Here is a 22,236-nt window from a genome sequence, read left to right as displayed (position 1 = left end):
TGTTAAACGATGCGAGGGGAACGCGTCGCAAGAAAGTATCGGTAACTCCTTAGTAACGCATCATTTACCTCAGCGTTGAAGAAACAGAATATGCAGGCAACGAAGAACCCCTAGAAAAAAAAATATATACATTTATAGAACTAATCGTTATTACATTTATATCACTGATATTATGATCTTTAAACATATATTGTCCCCTAAAAACATGGGCAATGAAGATTACTAAAATCAGCCTTTGAATGGCCATTGTGTAGTTTTAACAAAGTTAATCACTTTCATAGAGAAAATCCCGAAAAATAATATTTTCACAAACACAAAGAATGGCAATTAATGTGGAAATCGGAAAATCAAAATGTTGATTAAACGGTTGTAGTATTATGTTTACTTTCTCTACGCTTCGATCAATATGACTCGATCGTAAGGTAGATGGTGTAGCGCAAACACAACATGCTGGTTTTCGCTGTTCGGTATCAAAGGTGTCCTCTTAAAAGTAATTATGTGTAAAGTAAAAATATTAGCTCGTTACTTGGAATGATAAGCAGATGGCCATGAAATAATCGTAAAAATCGTCAGTTAATACACGCATCGGAACGATAATGTAGTGTAAACCAAGCAGAGGTACCAGAATCAATGTTGCACGTGCAGCTCTCCTGTTGATGTAAAAACAACAATGTTTTAGGCCAATTGTTATTTATAACAAAATCATCATAGTAGAATAAATATTATCAGATGAAAGGATGTATAAACATGTTTGACTCTTGCATACACTAACCGTTATTAAACATGAATTCAACCAACTAGTAGTTTAGAAATTTAGCGCCCTCTGTAGAGATTATTTCACTTAACGAGATGTTGGCATGGCGGGTTTTACGAAAGAGCGATAGTGGGCGTATGATGATACAAGATGGGCGTATGACGATACAAGATAGGCATGGACCAAACGGGGGCGCATTTTTTAAACGTAGGCCTATACGTTTACATCTTACCTGTAGCTAGAGTTGGCACTGCTGTGTGTACTCTGGAGCTTAGATATAAGCACTCTTAGAATGTTCAAAAGCATTAGAAAGTTTATCTAAATAAAAACAAATAAAAAAGTAAATAATCAACCTGTATCTTTGTTATACAGCATCAATGCTCTCTTTGTATTGTTTGTACTCCTAAAACATTAGACCGACACTCACACGTTGTGTTTGAAAACAACTTTTGATTTTCTGTAATGTTTAAGCTATTTTTCACAAAAAAAACTTGTATAGACCCATCAAAGTCTTACGGCAGATTGGGAATGTTTTACACGTTAGGACATTATTGAAAGACACTTGTTTTTCAGCTATAAATATACATTCATAGTGTTATTCTATCTGTATATTGCTGTCTCTTTTCAATCTATAAATTAATCAATTATAATGTTTATATTTAAAAAAGAAAACACCAAATAATATATATATAAGTGAGATGACATAATGTCATTCCCAACGCAATTGGCAGGCCTATAAAATGAATGAGAATAGTTGAGAGTTATGGAGTCAACTTGGTGAAGCCTTCACATTGCGGGTTGAAAATGGCCAGCAACTATGCTGATGATGTTGTTGATAATGGTGGTGACTACAGTATATACTATATACGTTGTCGTTTGGAAATGGAAATGCGATATTAAGTTTAAATAATATGTAGTATTGTTGAAAAATAAGGTTAATGTTTAAGTCGTGCTTGCAAACTTAATTGGGAGCTTTCGTAACAAAAGCTCCCTAATGATAGGCCTACTTACTACGAGGACGGCAATTATTGGTGCGGCAGTAATCCATTCAAGTGGTGAGTCATTAAGCCAACATACGTCACTAAATATAAATAAGGATATTATTAGTATTATAACATAGCACGATACAACATACAACATACACTAACATTGTTAATAATTCAGGGTACTTTATGTTTAGAATATAACCGTACAATGTGTTCATAACAGCTCTAACAATTTTTAAGGTTCAAACTTGTAAAAACAATCATTAATTTTACATATGATAATCAATGTTACGTTTTGTATTATTTTTTAGCCATTTCCATCTTGTTATTTTTACTTTTAACGCTTTGTTTTATACCCCATTTATGTATTTTATATTGTATTGTTGTATCGTGTGGACGTGTCTTATGTAAAACACACATACACAACCAAAACAACATGAGACGTTCACCGGCACCGCTTCATCCGTATTATTACTAATTCATTCGTTAACATAACGGTTTATTGACAGTGGTATGGTACTTAGCGTGTGAAACGAGTGTAATGGTACAAATAATGGCACGAGGTGAATGATGAAAGGTTATTTAAACGAGGCTAAGCCGAGTTGAGATATAACCTTTCATCATTCACCAAATGCCATTATTTGTACCATTACACGAATATAAAACATTCATTATTTGTTTTATATAACATCTAAATATATTCCTGTCATTTGAATCAAATAAAAGGTAGGCCTAGCCTAAGGCCTACATTTGATTCACATTGATTAAAACAGTAACATTTGGTTTTTAATAATATATTAAATATTATATTTATATGGATTTTATAAACACATCTACTGTAGTGTTAATTATGTCAATACGACCAAACGACCAAACAATCAAACGCCTAGGCCTAGCCTAATACTAACAGACCTAGGCTGAAAGGCAGCAGAAACTTCAATGGCAACTGGAACTCATCTAGGCTAATTATGTTTTTACAACGACTCCACGTCTTGTAGAGATGTTCCCATTAATTAATCAAAATCCTACAAACGATATAAAGCTAATTTAAATGCGTTTTTGATCTGAATTAGTACATATATCTGTCCAAAAATGTACTTCCTTCGCGAAACAAGTCAGAACATTCAATTCAAAGTACAAAATAGGTGGCGCCGTTGTATTTCAAAAGAAAGAGTATAAAAAGTACGAAAAAAAGTACTATTAAACGATCCTTTAACAGTGCGTACTATTGTACGCCATGTGGCCAACAAAAATCGTTCAATCAAATGACAGGAATTTATTTAGGTGTTGTATAATACGTTATAACGTTACGTAGAGTACGTAAAGTATTACATATGTTACCTTTGAAAGTTGTTTACAGTATCAGTTACATAAGCATTTAAAGTGATATACATGCATGTCTTAAATGTTCAAATGATCAATCGATCGGATAAGATAATCCGCAGGATTATATCGATATAACGAGGATATAAATGACACAAACAACATTTAAATGTGACGATTAGCGTTTACTGGAAAGTTGTCAAATGCTATTCGAATATCATATACATAATCATTTATTTTAAGCTGCCCTGGATTAGGTAACCAAAATAATAAATGATACAATTGATCTCAATAAATGAGTCTTTGAATTATATCTGTCCGTTTACTGACACCGTTCAGGGTCAATGGCTTACACATGTGATGTAATAATATGTAATGATTGCAATCGGATTGTAAATGGAGCACATTAAACTTTAAAGTTATCCAGTAGTATAAAGTTGTCAAATGTATATAAGTGCTACTTACTTTTCATTAGTAAGAAGCGACTTGCATATCGCACTGATTACTATAAACAGCAATGGTATAACTGAAAATAGAAAAGACATATTACAGTATCACTGTATCTTTTAACTAACGATAATCGATTGATTTTTATAATGTAAGGATGAGGTGAATCATTTTTTCTAAGTATACAAACTTATAAGTACATGTTTACATTTTTGTCAATTGTGTAGTTCTCGTCGCAAACATCATCCATCAATGTTGGCTGGATCATTGACGTCTATTTTACGTTTTCAACTATTATTATAGATTCCCATATTTTAATATAACATGGTGTGAATTATGTGTTGAGTGCGAGTTATAACAAGGCAATCTAACAACATGATTCTGAGTTCCGGAGATCAAAGGGTATATTCTGTGATTGCGACACGATATTTCCCGCCCCTTAACAGACACCGCACTCCCAGGAGAATATGTACAGTAGGCCTATTATTGTTATTTGTTGCAGATAGACATAAGATCAAAGAACCGTACGAGTTACAATCTTGGCAAGGCGAGCTCAGTGTCTTGATTGCCTTGGTTATAATGATGTAGAACGAAGCAGAGTCATTTGATAAAGGAGTTATGGAATATTTTATTAATATCGATATGCTGATATTTTGTTTTGAATTGCTGTCTTAAAACTATCCTCTGTCCTTACCCCATCCGACAACATAATACCACAAGAGTGTATTCTGAGTTGACATAACTGCTACCACGACGACTAAATGAAGATAAATGCCTTCACATAGCATCCAGAAGTAGCCACACACTTGGAAGTATAGCCAGAGCATTAACATGAACTTGCATTCTAACTATTGAAGTAAAATAATAAAAATATCGATATTATTTAATTTCATAACACACTTTTATTGTATCCTTGTCATTTGATTGGTTGATTTAGTATCACGTGTCGTGTGTTATGTTTATACATCCTCGTTCACCAGCTTTTCTGTGCGAGACGCGCTGGCTTGTGAACAATGTGCGATGTAAAACCAATCTGGCTAGTACTGCTCTACCATACGGCCAAATCCCGTAACCGCAATCTTAATAGGCCTAGCTTTCAATATTCGGTTCAAGATTAATTGAAAGTAAGTTTACTGAAATAAAGGTGTATCTAAATGTTCCTGTACATTCGTGAAAAAAAAAACAGAATGATGATTTTCAATTATTATTTAAAAATTGTAATCATATCGAATACTCTTATGAATTATACTTACTCCGTTTCTAGTCAACACCTCTTTATTTCCCAAGAAGGCTCCCAGCAATATTAAATAAATAATACCATGCAGAATGAAGGCTAAAAAAAGATTCTTGTGCATTGTTACTCGAGGGCATGCGAGGCTCCTGAAAATCAAAATAATGATGTTATATACTGCCCTCTATTTCTTATTCAAAATGTACGTTCCTCATTGAAAACGTGCTAATTATTAAAACACCTTCGGATACATCAAATTATATCAGACAGTGTTAAAAGAATAAGAAACATTCATTGATAGTTTAGAACCTGGAATTAAAAACTGTTTAAATACCACTAAAATTCCAATGTGGAGTCAATTTGAAGAGAACGTCAGTAAAATGATTATGACAGGCAGATAAATTCACCTTTACCATTTTTTTTGTTGTTGTATAAAATCTTCCTGAAACTATATATTGACAGAAGACCCGTCAATGTTTATATCATGCTCAATAATTCTCGTAAAGTTTTGCAACCTTTCCAAAATACTTTTCAATCATAAAATTTGATGGGCTTAATACATTGTATGTTTGTGTTTAATATTTTAAGCCACATAGTCTGCTTGACGCTGTAATAATTAGAAGCAGTGAAAAAACGTTGAGCCCGTAGACAAACCTCTAGCAATATTGTGCAGTAATTAGTATTGAAATATCAACAATACGACTTTAAAAAAAGGTGAATGTAACACACATACGTCTAATGCGTTTTTAGATTGTGATATATACGTTTTACAGTAATATGACAAGTAAAGTGTGAGGTTTAGGGTGACAATACGGAACACAAGCCGATATTAGTAGGATAATGAATGAGATTGGAACAGGAACGATTATGTGTTAAATAATGAACAAGAAATAAGATTAGCAATTTATGAAGTGCTGTAATTGATTGATTATTGGCGACGCGACCATTCGTTTAAACAATGTGCCATATAACAGTCATTCTGCGCATTATAATTATGTTTCTGAACATGCGTGTAATGGTTGTTTTACTTTATAGCTGGTCGTCTGGTGCGCGGTGGCAACGAAAGGTCGCTATCGTCAGTACAGCCAGCACAAGAGAATTGAACTCAACATATAATAATGAGGCGACATGTATGCAAAAGTAACTCATGTTATAATGTTAACAAGAAAGCGCCCCCACGATTTCTACTCTATGAGCAGGGCAGCAAATGCCGCGAATGTGCCGTATAATCATGAATCTTATAGTTAAACTATCTTATGCCAATGGAATTACTAGAGACACTTACTTGAAATAGCAGAATATGAATAAAGCTATACAGCACGACAATACAGATAAGCTATATCCAACGTAGTAGACATATACATATCCCTTTGGAGGCTGTGAAATGTATATAAAAACAATTGTTTAGCAAAAAAAAAAAAAAAAGAAAGCAAACATGAGCGCCAACACTGTAACTTGACAAAATCATCCGATATACATAGAAATGTATTGTAAACGTTTAGGCAATGTTTCTGCTGCAAAGTATAACTATAATGGCCAATTTACACAGACAAGCGGTAACGGTAAATACACATTTAGAATTTATGTTTTTCCTTATGACCACTTACACACAACGCGGATCGAACGGGCGGTTTCCGCTCAGGATAGATACAGATTCTGTGGGACGGTTTTCCGGTTACCTATACCGTTACTGCTTGTCTGAGTAAAATGGCAGAAACATGCTTATGTTGTTGAAGGAACGTGATACAATTTATTTAAATGGAAGTGTGCTCTGTAAATTTGTGGAGATGTCACTTACCGGTTCATGATAGCAATCGGTGTAATCGGTCCATGTTACATTGGTTTCTGGATTAATGTACCAAGTTCCGTCATCATTGCACATTTTGACAGTGTTTCCTTTAGTAAAAATTAATAAGAACTTCTTTAACGAAAATAAGTATAATAATTAGGCATGATGATAAGTTATGCGAGTTTGGATCAGGGAGCTTTGCACTGTCTGACGTAATCACAATTATCTTAATTTGGGCAACACATCTAATAAAGTTAAAATAAAGTACTCTTAGAAACTCTCAATTTGTTTTAGTTAAATGTATAATGTGTTAAAAGGGTGAGTTGGGAATGAAATACCGCTTTCTGATGTCCACAGAATAATACATATGCGACTATAGTATATTTTTGAATAGAAAGACACGCTTCAGAAATGTTGTTTAAACATAGAGCTGCATGATATAACAAATAAATAATACTTACGTTCTTCATGTGAACGCGGTATATAAGAAGGACATTTCTGGCTTGCTTTCGTTGCAGACTCCGTATAATTCCAACATCTCCAACCATCAAATGTGATAGGGCAGTATCGATTATCTAGAACATAAATTGTTAAATTATCATTAATTTTATCCAAAAGGGAAAAGATACAGAATGAAAACAGATGAAAAGAGAACCGTACATGAAAGCTTGTACGTGGTTGATTATCTAAAACTTAATTACGACCTAAATTGTAAAAACTGTACTAAATATACAAATATACAAAAATATTGTTAAATTATGAAGAAGGTTGCAGTAGCTGCCAATTATTAGGCCTATATTAATTAAATTCAACTTATATAATTTTGTAAATACATTAATGGAAGTTTCATTCTTAACGTATAGGCCTATATCGAATTGTGTCAAACATCCGATATTATGCAGGAAAAAACTCAAATGTCGGGCATTGGCCTATTCGACCACTTTAAAGAAATATAGGTTATACATCGAATAGTAAAGTTAAAAATGAGAAAACTTGCAAGAGTTGGTTTTGATATTTTTAAATAATGAAGGCGTTTAGTTTGTATTGATAATTATAATGAAAATTTGGAAAATAGATAGGCCTAACTGAAGTATCGATCGAGGACACTGCATGTTCCTCAGAATTACACGCGAGATTTGAATTACTTTACATCAGCTTCATGTACAGTGAACTTTGAAAACGAGATTTAACGATATTTTATATGATTTAGGAGACTTTAGGTCACTTATTGATGACGGTACTGGATAAACAAATCACATGTCCAGCTCATTTACAGAATTCCAATCTATTATATTCTGTCTTAACGAGATTTTACCAAAGAGATTTTCTTCGCTATCACCAAATTAATACACAGTCAAACGCACACATTTTCCCAACCTAGGTAGGCTCATTCTCTAACGACCCTTCTCTATTGATTTTTGCTCGTATAGTGCAAATCTATGGCCATTTATGCTTCTAAACTACTAATAAAATTGGAAATAAAAGGACGATTAGCCAAATGTGTTGATAAGCGTACAACGAAAGGATTAACTAAAATCAAAATCTGACATGCTTTTGTAAAAATAGCCTGACATTGAAAAGCGCTACTGCAGGAGATAGACATTTCAATGCTAAAATGTTGAGAAGTGGGATTTTTCTATTAATACAACATTTACGTGAATATAACGCGTAGGCCAACAATAATATTATTTTATTTTTATAAATCATTTCGCGAAAAATTAGAAGCAGCTTTTGCTTGTTCTGGAGCCTTCCTGTATTGTCTATAGAATGATAATTTCAAAATTTCGATTAATTTAAAATTTTTTGGCGAAAGTACTATCATTGTAAAGGACAAACATTTACATTTGTTTGCTTGTTTATTTTCTACCTAGTTATGCCTACCTACGACCGTATTAATAAAAGAAATATGATATTTAGTGCAATTAATCTGATTTTCAATCTGGAATTCTTTCGCAAGTTAAAAATTATTCTAAATAAAATAATCAGACTTTGTTTTTTTTTCGCGTTGGGCATTCAGAAGTCGCATCCATAGTTGCTATGGCAATGTAAATTTGCTTTTATTACTTCTTAATTGAATAAACTAGGCAATTGTTACACGGCTGCGATGCACCTATTATCTGTTTCTATATTAAATGGATGCAACCAGAACCAGTGGTATATATTGGGTACAATCTATTATATAGGCATAAAATAGTGCTGTGCATTTGTTCCGGAAGGAAGACAATCATTGCTTTACATGGATTATGATTTAAATTGTGAATTAATCCCTTTGAATACTTTCATCGACTACTTTACTCTTTAGGGACATCCTAATTAGTCTATTATTCTACTTGCATACAACGGATTTATTTCGCATATTTCACTCTGATAGGCCTAATGGTATAATATTGGTAGAGAATAAAAATATATCAGAAAACAAATAACCGAGGATAAACTATTTGTAAATGTGTAAATAAAAAAGTAGATAACGAAATTCATGTTTGTTTACGTTAGTTAGTAGAAATACATTTACAGAATTATACACATTTTTATAAAACTTTATCAATAAACGTTATTGTATTATGCCTTATGTGATTTGAAGAACCCAATTGATATCAGTGTTCTATCATATATCATATCATTTATTTCGCCAATATACAGTACAGTACAGTAAGACATGGAAAAAACATTACAAAAGTAAATCAATGAGGCCGGATTACCTAAAAGTTATAAATAAAAATAACCGTCGAGAGGCTCTCCACATCGAAATACTTACATAAAATGAATAATACACAAACAAAACATGAATTCCTATAAAATTGAGATACAACTATAACATTTTGCAATTGATTTATATAACATATTGTTAAATTAAATAGATAGAATTAAGAAAATATCTTTAAAATACACATATACATGTACAGTTTAAAACAGAACACAATATACATGTACAGTTTAAAACAGACACATATACATGTACAGTTTAAAACAGACACATATACATGTATACAGTTTAAAACAGACACATATACATGTATACAGTTTAAAACAGACACATATACATGTACAGTTTAAAACAGAACACATATACATGTATACAGTTTAAAACAGACACATATACATGTACAGTTTAAAACAGACACATATACATGTATACAGTTTAAAACAGACACATATACATGTATACAGTTTAAAACAGACACATATACATGTACAGTTTAAAACAGAACACATATACATGTACAGTTTGAAACAGAACACATATACATGTACAGTTTAAAACAGAACACATATACATGTACAGTTTAAAACAGAACACATATACATGTACAGTTTGAAACAGAACACTTATACATGTACAGTTTAAAACAGAACACATATACATGTACAGTTTAAAACAGAACACATATACATGTTCTGAATTACTGTTGTACAATACAAACATTGAGTGAGTGGCCGAGCGGTTAAGACAGTGGAACCGTAATTACGTAGCCATAACATCGGCAGGGGTTCGAGGCTCACTCACTCCATGGTTCTGGTGGTAGAACGAGTCTTCTCGGATAAGGACTATAACCCGTAGGTCCAGTGTACACATCTAGCTCGTGTGCACTTTAAGAACCTAGTACATCTTTCGAGATGAGTAGGGGGTTACCCCGGTGTATTAGTACATCACAGCCACTGATCACCAACTGGGCCCTCTGGGAGACCAGTCTTTGACTGAAGAGGTTACCCAGTATAAATATATATTTCAATCAATCAGCAATCATCTTGATTACCGCTCTTTATCATAATTGCCAAAATTAACCTGATGGAAAAACATAATAATTATTACAGTTTGATTCAATCGATATACATGGCTTACCTCCTATCAAATTAGGTGTTATTTTATACAAATTTATACATTCCATCGCCGCCTGATATACCTGACACACCTGTTCTGCAGTAAACGCATCGGTAACATAAGGTTGTGAAAAATTTCGATAATAAAGAGAGTATTGTATATGTTCTTTATCACTGTCTGTCAATGCGTCAACATCCGTGCATAAGACCGTATCCTCCTCTTCTGCCATCACGTCAACAACCATGCATATCATCTTTATCAAAAAGAAATATAGAAGAAATAATCATAAGTAATTAGGGATCATATCAACATTATTATACCGCAGTTACTGCAGTCACTACGTTTTGTTACTGCAATAATATTATATGATTGTGTTTGTTTCACTGTAGAGGTTTACGAGGTATTCGCTGCAGTAACCGATGTGTATAGGCCTAGTTACCAGCCAACGCTTGCAAGAGATACTATTACTGCAGAAACTGCAGTAGAATAATGTTGACACGGTATCAAATCAAAAACTGTTTTCTGAGAAATGTAGGCCTATTATTCCCAACAAGCTTACTGCATATATGGTCATATAGGTGATTTTCTTAACTTTCCTTCAAGTAATATGAAATTAATACCTTTGGAATTTGATGTATTTAATTTAATCATAATTATATAGACCAAAGGTGCTGGATATCTTTATCTGATCTTCAAATTGTATAAAACCCGAGAAATATCTTGGTAATGGAGAATGTTGTGTTGTCATTTGTTGGTAAAACAGTCTTACGATTGATATTATTCCTGTAGTATTTTTTGCAATAATAACTTCATACTCGGAACAGCATGTTAAATCATACATCTGAACTTGAATTAAACGTAATTATGTATGAATATCCATTTTCAAAAGATTAAAACAAATATTAATAAATATGTTAAAATTTAAAGAATGTGGAAACAAACTTACTAAAACGGTGAAAACATTTAGAATTTTGACAACAGACTTCATGATTTTAGTCCATAGAAGAAACAATATAAATAATATCTGGAGGCACTATCTGAAAACAAGAAAATGTAAAACAAATGAATCAAACACTTAGTGAAACTGAGCGAAATAATTTGCAAATTGCTTAAGAACAATGAGGGCGTTCTATTTATTGTTTCGGTCTTATTACAGATGCAGATAAATCTAAATTGTCTATAGTTTTTTTTGATGCAATCAATATATCGATTTTCTGAAAAACACCTGTTGCTATATAAATATTAAACAAATTCAGATTGAAACTTAAAAATGTAACGTTATTGTGAAAACAAACAATGTATTTGATAACTTTAATTGAAACTACATTTATCTTTCAACAAGATTTTTTTTTTCTTTTCAAAGTAAACTTTATATAACGAGTTTGATTTATTGTGTTCTTAATGGCCATAGTCACCATATAGACTTATCGTTCCTGGGCATTGCGGTGGTGGGTTAGGGCGTACGCAATTTGTTAAATGTATACTTAGGTGTATGAACACCATGTCTCAATTACTTTAGACAGCAATTAAATGATCATCTAGGACGAGGAAACCATTATAATTTATTAGTATCTTTACTAAGAGCACAGTTTTCATCACTATATAGCGTTTGAACTATGGTGGCTTATGTACCAGTTTTTATAATACGGTAAATGTTTCTATGCTAAATGAACTCACTCGCCCAGGAATACTAAATCATTGAATGTATTAGCTCAAATAGGCATAAAGAAGGTTGTAGCTGAACAGTCATGCTACTAACACACACGAGATATAACATACAGAAATTAAACGCGTCATCAATCAAGTATTTTTTAATTTTAAGTCGTGATGAATTAGTTTTAATTACACTTTATAGTTACCACCTATATAAACTTAAACAGAAGTATTGCTTTAAAACAATCCCCAATTAAAACTCACTTTGTCCATAAAGTTGCATGACACTGTAGTTTTAAAACACGTTTGCCACGAGGAGAATGCTCTCTCGAGTTTTGCGTCAATGGTTTAAGAATAAGAGTGTTGAATGGTGAAAATTATCTTGTTTTTGACAAACACATTTTAATGTGATTATCCATTTCCTTTGTATTGTTTTTTTCATATGGATTTGTGTTATTCTGAAATAGAGTGATCAATCAATCGACCAGAGAAACAATAATAGTTCTACGCAATTGGGTTATAATTCGGTTGATATTTCATGTTATAAATGATTAATTGAGCATGTTCGCAAAATCAATTCTTGAGTTTCCTTACAATTACTATTATTCAGTACTTTTAAAACCAACATCCTGGTTACAGATATTGGTTTTTGACAAGCAATAAAATATTTCAATTTCTCAGCAATATTTACTTGTGGTTCATGTGTCCTTTTTTTTTTTCATAAAACTGAGTTGAGAGTGAATGGATTTGAACTTTTTAGAAATGTTTTGCATTAATAAACGCCTACACAACATAGACACAGAGCAGTAGATAGTACGTTATGCATTTATTAATAGTTATTGATTGTTTTAACTATTACGCTTGTGTGAACACATCTTTTATTGATATAGAAAGCATTGCAATATATTCGTCGATAATTGTAAGCTAGATGGCATTATTTCACGAGTATTAAAACATTGTAAACACATTGATGCATATTAAGCACTACAATCGTTATGATGAATAAGCATTAAATAAGAAATAAATAATTGTAATCAACAATATGAAGTTTTCGCACGAGCCTCGTGGCAAGTAAACGTTAACTTTAACGCTATTTCCCAAAATGCAACGGGAAAGCTTTGCCCACTTTTCAAGTTTTATAAAAACCTTAGTTACGTGCGTCGAGAGTATCGAAACATGGACAAATCATTACATGTCTGCCGAATAATTGAGAAACAAATAGTAAATTTAAAGATATGTTTTTACTTAAACCAAACATAGGGGTTGTTCTTCACAATAGTACAGGGATTTGTTATTTATCTCCTAATATGCAAGTTTAGCGCAATGCTAGCTAGGCCTATTCTCTAGTATAGGCCCATTGCATTCCAAGGTTTTAATGAGAGCGGCGTATGTTGCGTGCGCGACACAATAGTTCTACACTTCCCCGTCGAAGCGAAATCAAAACGAACAAGTTCGTTAACGCAACTGTTAGGAACTATGCAAATGAGTAGAATTTTCACGTCAGCTCCCTTATAACAAAAAAGTAGCACAAACATATAATTCGCGAATCATACACAGATTATGGAAATATTCGATGAACAATGTTGTGGTATTATTTTAAAATAATAATATAACGTTTCCATAAACAACTTACTTAATTACATAGATTCTAATATTGCATTTCTGACTTAAATTACACTGAAAACGAAAATTAGTTCTTTCATTCTATATATTATAACCTTTATAATGTGAAACACATACCGTAACGAGTTTTGCCGTTTTGTCTTCTTGCGGAATCTATGATCTAGCGGCAATGTCTTACGACGTATTGGGCTACTGTAAAATTACTTAGGTTAACTGAACGGGTACGCTTTAACGAAGATAGATTGCACTTCAGCTCTTGTTAATCACTACCAATACGAGCTGTTACAGAATATTAAATAGTCCAACAGGCAGGAAAGAGAAATACGCTAAATTTGACGAGTAGGTAAGTTCAATATTATTTCTATTAGTGTAATTTCAATAGCACAGTTCGCTCGGTGAATTCTTTAATATTCTTAATCAATAGAAGCAAAGATTAACTCTATGCTGATTCTCTTTTCATTACAGCTAAATCAGTATAGATTACAACATCCTAGACTATTAACACGAGTGTTACTTAGCCCTGCACCTGTACAAACTACACATGATAAGTCGACGGAAATGAAGCATACTTGGCAATTGAGATGGAATTGATTTTAAGAGAAACGTGACCTAATCCTACATTGAAGAAAACACGGATCTTTTCAGGACACTATTTCAAGTCAAGAATTCATATAGTGCCAAACAGGTATCAAACAGTACTCCACCTGTCGGCTGCTAGTAAATTATTCACGCATGCGTACAATTGTAAGTTCTAGCAGATCAATTGAAACGGGTTTACGACGAGCGCTGTTTGAAACAAAACACATCACATTGTAATTTACTTATGTTTCTATGATTCTATTTGAAGAATTAAAGCAAAAAACAACATCGATAGCGATACCCAATATTGATAACGAGAAATAAATACAAATAACCAAAACTGGATTTAAATGTTTAGGAACATGCCGATTTCAAATTTACCATATTATTAAATTCAGTATAATAGATTTGTTATGATGAATGTTGTTAAGATTCTATGTTTGAAATATTAATTGATTGTACTGTCTATAGCTAAAATACAAATAGCTTAATTTGTAATTTAAGATGTTCGGTCATCTGATGCAAATCAAATTTGGATTCTTAGTTAGATATCATTATTCATAAATGATCACCGGATCACGTAGTTTTGCGCGTAGTCATAGACTGAACAATATGAATAATTTGCCCTTACATTGATGTTTATGTAGAAACATTAATGATTGACCAGTCGCTTGATCATTAATATTCATAGTTGCATAAATTGGTGATTTCTCTAAATAATTCAGATATAATATTGTCGTATAATACCATTGCTGGTCATTGCTCTTCAAACAGTGTCGATTTAAAGGACAACTTCTGTTACAAGCTGACGTAATTGATGTCATTTGTGCATAGGCCTACATCTGAAAAGTTTCTTACATTTTACCTAAATCATGATATAGGCACCTACATAATAAATACCATACGTAATTACCAAAAGTACCATTCGAGTGAATATATAAATTATAGACCTATATCATAATAATAATGAAGTCAATAAAGCCACAAAGCAACATTTCTCTGAAACATTAAATGTTACTTCCTCTTCAAAAAAAGAGAGAAATTAGGCCAAAAAGAAAACAATCCGCATCCAACCGAATTCGAAGATGCGTTTCAATTAAATATTAAAAGGATTTTTACATGTATATGAAACATAAAATGGCAAAGGTTCATTGTTGAAACCTTTTTAAAAGTGCTTTGAATAATTTACAGAATAGAAAATGCAATGTTGGGAAGGGTATAGCATCAGTGAATGACCTGATACCCTCTTTCAAATCTATCTCATGGGATACTAAATACTCCAACCTTGTACTTAAGAGATGCCAGTAGGTCTGTTATGCCTTCTAAAAAAAACGCTTTTATCAAATTTTCACTGTTGGTATAGGTTAAAGCTGTGTTGGAATTCCACTCATCAATAATTGTCCACTCTATGACGTCAGACAATGACCATATCTCGGATTAGTTTATCAAGTAAATTACCTAACATAATGCACTCTTGGTTGTTTAATAAAATAAAAAGTGAGCGAAAACGTAGTTGACATAATCGTAAATAATATACTATAGCTAAATTGATTCAAACGTGCCGTTACCTTACATACAACTTTGGCAAAAGTAAATAACGAAAACAACTAAACCTAATAATAATACAAACTAAAGGAAGAGGTTTGGGCCTAATCAAACAAACGAGTGAAAGCCGATGTTATTCAATATTTGATTAAGTGCATTGACAAACTGTAAATATGCAAAATAATGGTGGGTATACTACGTTAATAACAATACTTACTGTTAGTCAGTATAATGTAGGGCTAAGAAAGAAGCAGTTATTCTGTTGAGGGCAAGTGGGTTTGAGAGGTGGTTGGTGTTCCGGATTGTTTTTTTTATCTTTCGTGGGAATCACCCACCTTTATTGTAATTTCTTCTCATTTTCATTAACATGACTTAACATGTTTTATGAACGTATTCAATTATAAATAAATTCTTAAAACGATATTGTTACATATTTGGCATAAAGATGTACAGATGAAGCTATAATAGAAGAACCGTTGATAAAATAATTAGTGAAAAATAAATTATACATATTTTATATTTATAATTGTACTGTACAGCCAATTGAAAATATTGCAGCATATTTTAAAACAGTTTTATGAAATAAAATCAAGGTAAGTGCTCTAAAATGCTAGTTTTTCCATTTTACCATTTGTTGTCTGCTTTCATAAAATTGCATCCATATTCATTTGTAATTAAGGATTTCAATTCAAATGTAAATAAATTCCATATCACTTTATGTTTTTTCGTATTTTTTTTGTCTTTCGTGGGAACAACCCACCTTTATTGTTCCGGATTGTTAATAAGCAACAAAAATGTATTATATTCGTGTTTGAATACGCTCGTTGAAGAAGTGTGTGTTGGTTCACAGTGAATGTGTCGTGTCTATACATAGTTACTATAATCAATTTGGTCAACAGTTTTAGGCATAAAAAGAAAAATTAAAATGAAAAATCGGTGTTTATTCTGCAAATAGATAAACTGGATCAGAAGATGATACCATGTGAGTAATATATCACTGCTCTCTTAATATTCTGCTTCATCCTATAAGCTCAACATGTATACCTGGATTTAGCTCACATAAATCTTAAAAGTAATATTTAAAGAACAAAAAAATATTTTTTTTTAAAGGAAAGATTAATATATGTCATCGTTTTTGATAATAATTAAAAATTTAGATAAGTAAAAAGGATATTAAATTCAATGCTAATACTTATGATATCAATTAGTATATTGTATAAAAATAAAAATTATTCTTCGACATCGATATTCGTGATATAATTATAGTGTTTTTTGGAATTAGAAAGACAATTAGTCTGTTAATGGTAACAAGAATTATTTGACAAAACACAGTCTGTTATTATAAGTTGTTACTCGGTATTAGGAGGACAGGAATAAATGTATTATTGTACAATATCTTCTCACTAAATTCAATTTCACGCACAGTATCTATTGATCTTAACATCTATTTTGGTACAAAAATAACATTAGGCCTATACCCAATATTGTTAGCATCAACAGACACGAAAAAAAAATGTACTTTAAATTGTTATTATAATTTATTTGGAAAAGTAGGAGCACGGAATTACATATTCTGAACTTTAACCAAATTATATTTAATACATTTAACTTGTAATCACCCCCATCATCAAATTGTACAATACAATCGCTTAAACAATCTTTTAGAAAAAAAAGAAGGCAGGGAGATAAAAAGAGCAACGCATGACATGTATGTGTTTGATCACATTCATAATAACATTAATACATACTTGCACTGTTTCACATAAGATGAAAACATCAACATGGAGCAAATGCACATTACAGTAAAAATGAATGAAATAAATAATAAAACAGTTCACTATTACCAGCATAATAAAAGGCTGCATGTTTATTCTCTCTTTTACTGATTGCTAAACTATTTCACATTATTCACTCGCAGGGGAATTTAGTACCATTGTACTAAACTAGTAGGGTAACCAGTTCCTTTCCACGCCACCCTGCTTCCCCTTTGAATTAGGTGTACAATACAATACAATATAGTATAAAACCATGAACGTAGAGTTGTTATTTTAGAGACCTGTCTGTATGCTAGTTAACTTTCCTAATCAACCACTCTTTACTATACCTATATATTATTAGGATATTTTATTCTAAGTATGACGTTGATATTTGAAGTAAAATTCCAACCTGATCAACTTTCGGTACAAAGTTTTAAACTCGATGTGAGTCTATACGCATAATAACTGTTTAGACCGTAAATATGAACCTACTCACAACAATAATAAGTATTGTATATTACTGTTGGTGTCACATTGTTCGCAGGTAATTGTACAAAAACGCTGCATAATTAACGATAACAGTATTTTTACAATAAATAAGGATGTTTTTGTAGAACAGACAATTAGTCGCTATACGAGAAAGGAAAATGTGTGAACGAATAAAATATGTAACACATGTTGACGAAAGACACTGATGATAATTGCCTAGCCTATAGTTATATCAAACAGCACTTATGGATTACCTTTTATATTACATCAAATGTTTTCCGGAATCGGTTGTTATGCTTGATTTTAGCAATTATAATGAACAACAATCACCAATAGAATCATGATCTACGATAAGAATTGTTTTTATTCAAACAAAACATTGGTCAGAAATTGTGTTATTGCTTTCAAAGTAGTAGTATTTTTATTCCAATAATACTCGATTCCAACAGTTTAAACAGGCACAAGAAGGCACGCACTAGTATCAATAATTTGATTCGATTTGATAATTGATAAATATGTAATACCTAATATGTTTATAACGTTCGGTGTCAAAGATCAATGTTTGCACGCGTGCGTCGATCTCTGTCTTCGTTGTGAAAAACATAAAAGTGTACACGCGCGTGTGGATCTCTATTTCTTTGTAGTGTCAAATATCAACGTTTACACGCGCACGCCGATTTAGATGGCTTTCTAAAGTCAAATATCAACGTTTATACGCGCACACCGATTTATATGGCTTTCTAATGTCAAATATCAACGTTTACACGCTCATGTCGATTTACATGTCTTTCTAGTGTCAAATATTAACGTTTACACGCGCGCAACGATGTGTATGTCTTTCTAGTGTCAAATATCAACGTTTACACTCGCACAACGATGTGTATGTCTTTCTAGTGTCAAATATCAACTTTTACACGCGCGCGACGATGTGTATGTGTTTCTAGTGTCAAATATCAACGTTTACACGCGCGCGACGATTTTCTATGGCTTTCTAGTGTAAAATATCAACGTTTACAAGCGCACGTCGATTTATATGTCTGGCGTTTAGTGTCAAATATCAACGTTTACACGCGCACGTCGATTTATATTTCTGTGTAGTGTCAAAGACAAACGTTATACACGCGCGCGTCGATTTATGTCATCGTAGAGTCAATGATTTATCTGAAACATGCAAATGCATCCAGCTGCAGAATAATCTTAAGGTTAATTGATTGTAGAATCCCGTTGTGTAATATCATAATTAACAGTCAGGTAAGAACATTTTACGACCATTACACTCATTAGCGTTAAAGAAATAATCGCATTATATATAAGTATCACGTTTTTTTGTATTGTTTTTATAGTCTGATTTCTAATTTACATTATATTCTGGGCGCCGTTGATGATGTGTTATCAATGTGTTGACTTTCGGTTCCAAGTTAAAAGTGTTATTATTCGCTAGACAAATAATATTGTCTAAATTTAGACTTGATTTGTCGAAACCGTTGTATACTTAAAAACTACGATACATAAATCGTTTTGTTACTCACTTATAAAATAATAATTGGATTTCTTACTTGTACTTTTAATCCTTAAATGGAAATTAAACGTATAGGCATTCGCGCATGGTTAATATTTTTTAACATGATATTATTACAGCTATGCTACTCTTTGATTTAATTAGTTTAGTTAGAGGAAAACAACTTGAACAATAATCACCACGTCTACGTACAGTACAAAAAGAGAGATCCAATCAAACGTCATGACAAGGTGTACGTACCGTATCCTCGACTACAAGACTTGATTGAGACATTCAATATGGAAGTGTATAGCGAATAAGTACCGCATAACCATCCTTAAGGCCGATTCACACGGAGGCGTCATGTATTATTGAAATACGTTTTCGTTGTACACATAATATGATAACAATAGATTATATTATTTGATTATAGTATTAGTTGATTACAGTAGAATTATCTACAGCATAGTATTGGAAATATCTGATTGACACTAAACATTTGAAAATATCACTGTTGTTACCGAATATATGTGTATATCTAAAATTCAAAACGCATGGAAAGTTTTCTTTTAATAAATACGATGACGGCATTTATAGATACTTATGGTAATCTAAACAGCACATTACCACATACACATAATCGTTGTCTTGGTATACAGAATTTCTGTATTATGCGTATTTCTAGATTGAGATGAACAGTGAAATAAGCATAGAAATGCAATTTAAATTTAATGAATGGAATTACAGGTGCTATCGCCATTGATCGTTCGGTCAATGACGTACTGTATGATGGCGACAGAAGTTACATTACATAATACCATTCGTACGTATGAGCATTACACTATACAACTCAAATGCCATAATAATATCATTATCACTCTCATCGTATCAATTCTTATTAATAATTACTCCGATCGACAACATTATTACAATTATTTGCATAACCAAAATTTGAAATCATGTTTTGCATCAAACAAATCACTATACTTATTCTTCAATAACATAAACGAACTTCTCCATCATCCTCATCATCATACACATTATGCATACATGGTATCCTTCCATTTTACCTCTATCATATCCTTGTTATGTACACACTTATTCTCCTCAACTACGTTTCATCAACACACACTCATTTTCCTCCACAACTTCCTCACCCATGGCACCTCTTCATTCAACAGTACATGCAGGTAATATCATAAGGTAATCAAAGTAGTTTGAAATGGAAAAGAGAGTTAACGTATAAAGGTGATTCCTGTATCAATAAAGCAGACAATCGATGTCCCGACTAAGTACCCAACACAAGTTGACCTTTGGCAAATTGACCTTTTAGCAAATTAATCCCAGAATCCAATTAATCAATATAGGAATGATAGTATTCTGTTGTGCCTTTGGTTTTTCAATCTCAAGTCCCAGAAAAATTACTCCCCAGTTTCTCTTAGATAAATTGTAATGTTTCTTTCTAATTGTAGTTTAGTTTATGCTCTTACTGCACGGTGACAGTTGTAACACTATTTAGTTACATTTTAAATAAGAAAACAAAGAAAAGCCTAAATCAGAGAATTAAATTTGTTTATAATTCATAGCAAACATTTTAATTTATTCTTTATTTATTTACTCATAGCATTAATTTCTGCAGTATCTCTATCATCCTGTGATCCAGTTCGCATGCGATATTATTATTTCTTTAAAGCTTAGGGTAATAGTAAAGAGCAACAATTTTCATACAACACATGAGTCACATGTGATCGCGGATTGTGTCAAACACAGTAGAAGAAATTTTTGTTAAAGTGCATTCACACGGTAATAATTAAAAAGCGTACAGAATTGAACCATGGAGAAACTTATTTCTCCATGATTGAACGGAGCTGTCTTCCTTTCTGTGAAATATGTAACAGTGTTTGTTGCGGCATGATGTTAGGATCAAATCTTGAAAAGTAAACATTGGAGTTACGTTAAATAGAATTAAATACATCATGGTAAAAACAAGCAAACACCAAGAAAGCAGTGGAAAATGGAAAATTAGGGGAATACCTAAATGAAAATCAATATTATATGTATTTATTCACCAACGTGGAAAGTTTGTTAGGAACCAGTGAAGAGTAAAATCAGAAACTACAGTGCTTTACCGGGTTATCGATGGAAAAACAAACACGGAAGCAACAAAAAAAAAGCCAACAGCAATAACAAGCAATTGAACTCATAACAAAACACACAAGAGAAAGAATAAAATAAACTAGAATAACCTTCCACAATCACAATCTAAAATTAATAATAATTTTATTTTTTTTCAGAAAATTTCAACACGCTAGTAGAAGCAACAATTACACATAGCATAACATGACTTTTTTTTAATGTAACAAACTGGTCAACTTAATTCAAAAGTAAAAGAAAAAAAGCAGCTTTTCTAAAATAATATTATCAGGGATGAGTTAAATTTTAACTAATATTATTTATTATGTTATTACGAATGTCCAACTAAAGATTTATCAATTTCACAATAATATTTTGTTTGTTTTTGGCGATGAGTGAAACAACACGATCACATGTAGCAAAATCACAAGTATAAGCTACATAATTGCTTTGGTGTAACATGCAAATAATGATTAAAAAACCTGTCTTAATCTTCGACGGTAAATTACTTGAACTTGATGCTTTTGCACGTTGCTTTATAAGTAAATTTCTTTAATTAATAATTTAGGGATTTTGTTTTTAAACACAGAATTGATCAGTTTATACTCT

General features: G+C 32.1%; 1 protein-coding gene across 2 annotated transcripts in view; it reads right to left on the bottom strand.

Moving 5' to 3' along the window:
- LOC144840698 (calcitonin gene-related peptide type 1 receptor-like) overlaps positions 1–22,236 on the bottom strand; it is a 58,331-nt gene that overhangs the window by 3,472 nt on the left and 32,623 nt on the right. For both annotated transcript variants that reach the window (XM_078696661.1, XM_078696662.1), the window contains exons 3-14: positions 11,297–11,387; positions 10,372–10,603; positions 6,992–7,105; positions 6,540–6,637; positions 6,027–6,118; positions 4,764–4,890; positions 4,205–4,358; positions 3,529–3,589; positions 1,766–1,835; positions 987–1,072; positions 527–650; positions 69–110 (exon numbers count right to left, since the gene is read on the bottom strand). In XM_078696661.1, coding sequence (XP_078552787.1) covers positions 69–110; positions 527–650; positions 987–1,072; positions 1,766–1,835; positions 3,529–3,589; positions 4,205–4,358; positions 4,764–4,890; positions 6,027–6,118; positions 6,540–6,637; positions 6,992–7,105; positions 10,372–10,603; positions 11,297–11,338 — 1,242 coding nt within the window. In that variant the 5' untranslated portion in view covers positions 11,339–11,387. The remainder of the gene's footprint in view (positions 1–68; positions 111–526; positions 651–986; positions 1,073–1,765; positions 1,836–3,528; positions 3,590–4,204; positions 4,359–4,763; positions 4,891–6,026; positions 6,119–6,539; positions 6,638–6,991; positions 7,106–10,371; positions 10,604–11,296; positions 11,388–22,236) is intronic.

Source organism: Antedon bifida, chromosome 4, assembly GCF_963402885.1.
Source record: "Antedon bifida chromosome 4, ecAntBifi1.1, whole genome shotgun sequence".
Classification (NCBI taxonomy): domain Eukaryota; kingdom Metazoa; phylum Echinodermata; class Crinoidea; order Comatulida; family Antedonidae; genus Antedon; species Antedon bifida.
This window is presented reverse-complemented; position numbering and strand designations above follow the sequence as displayed.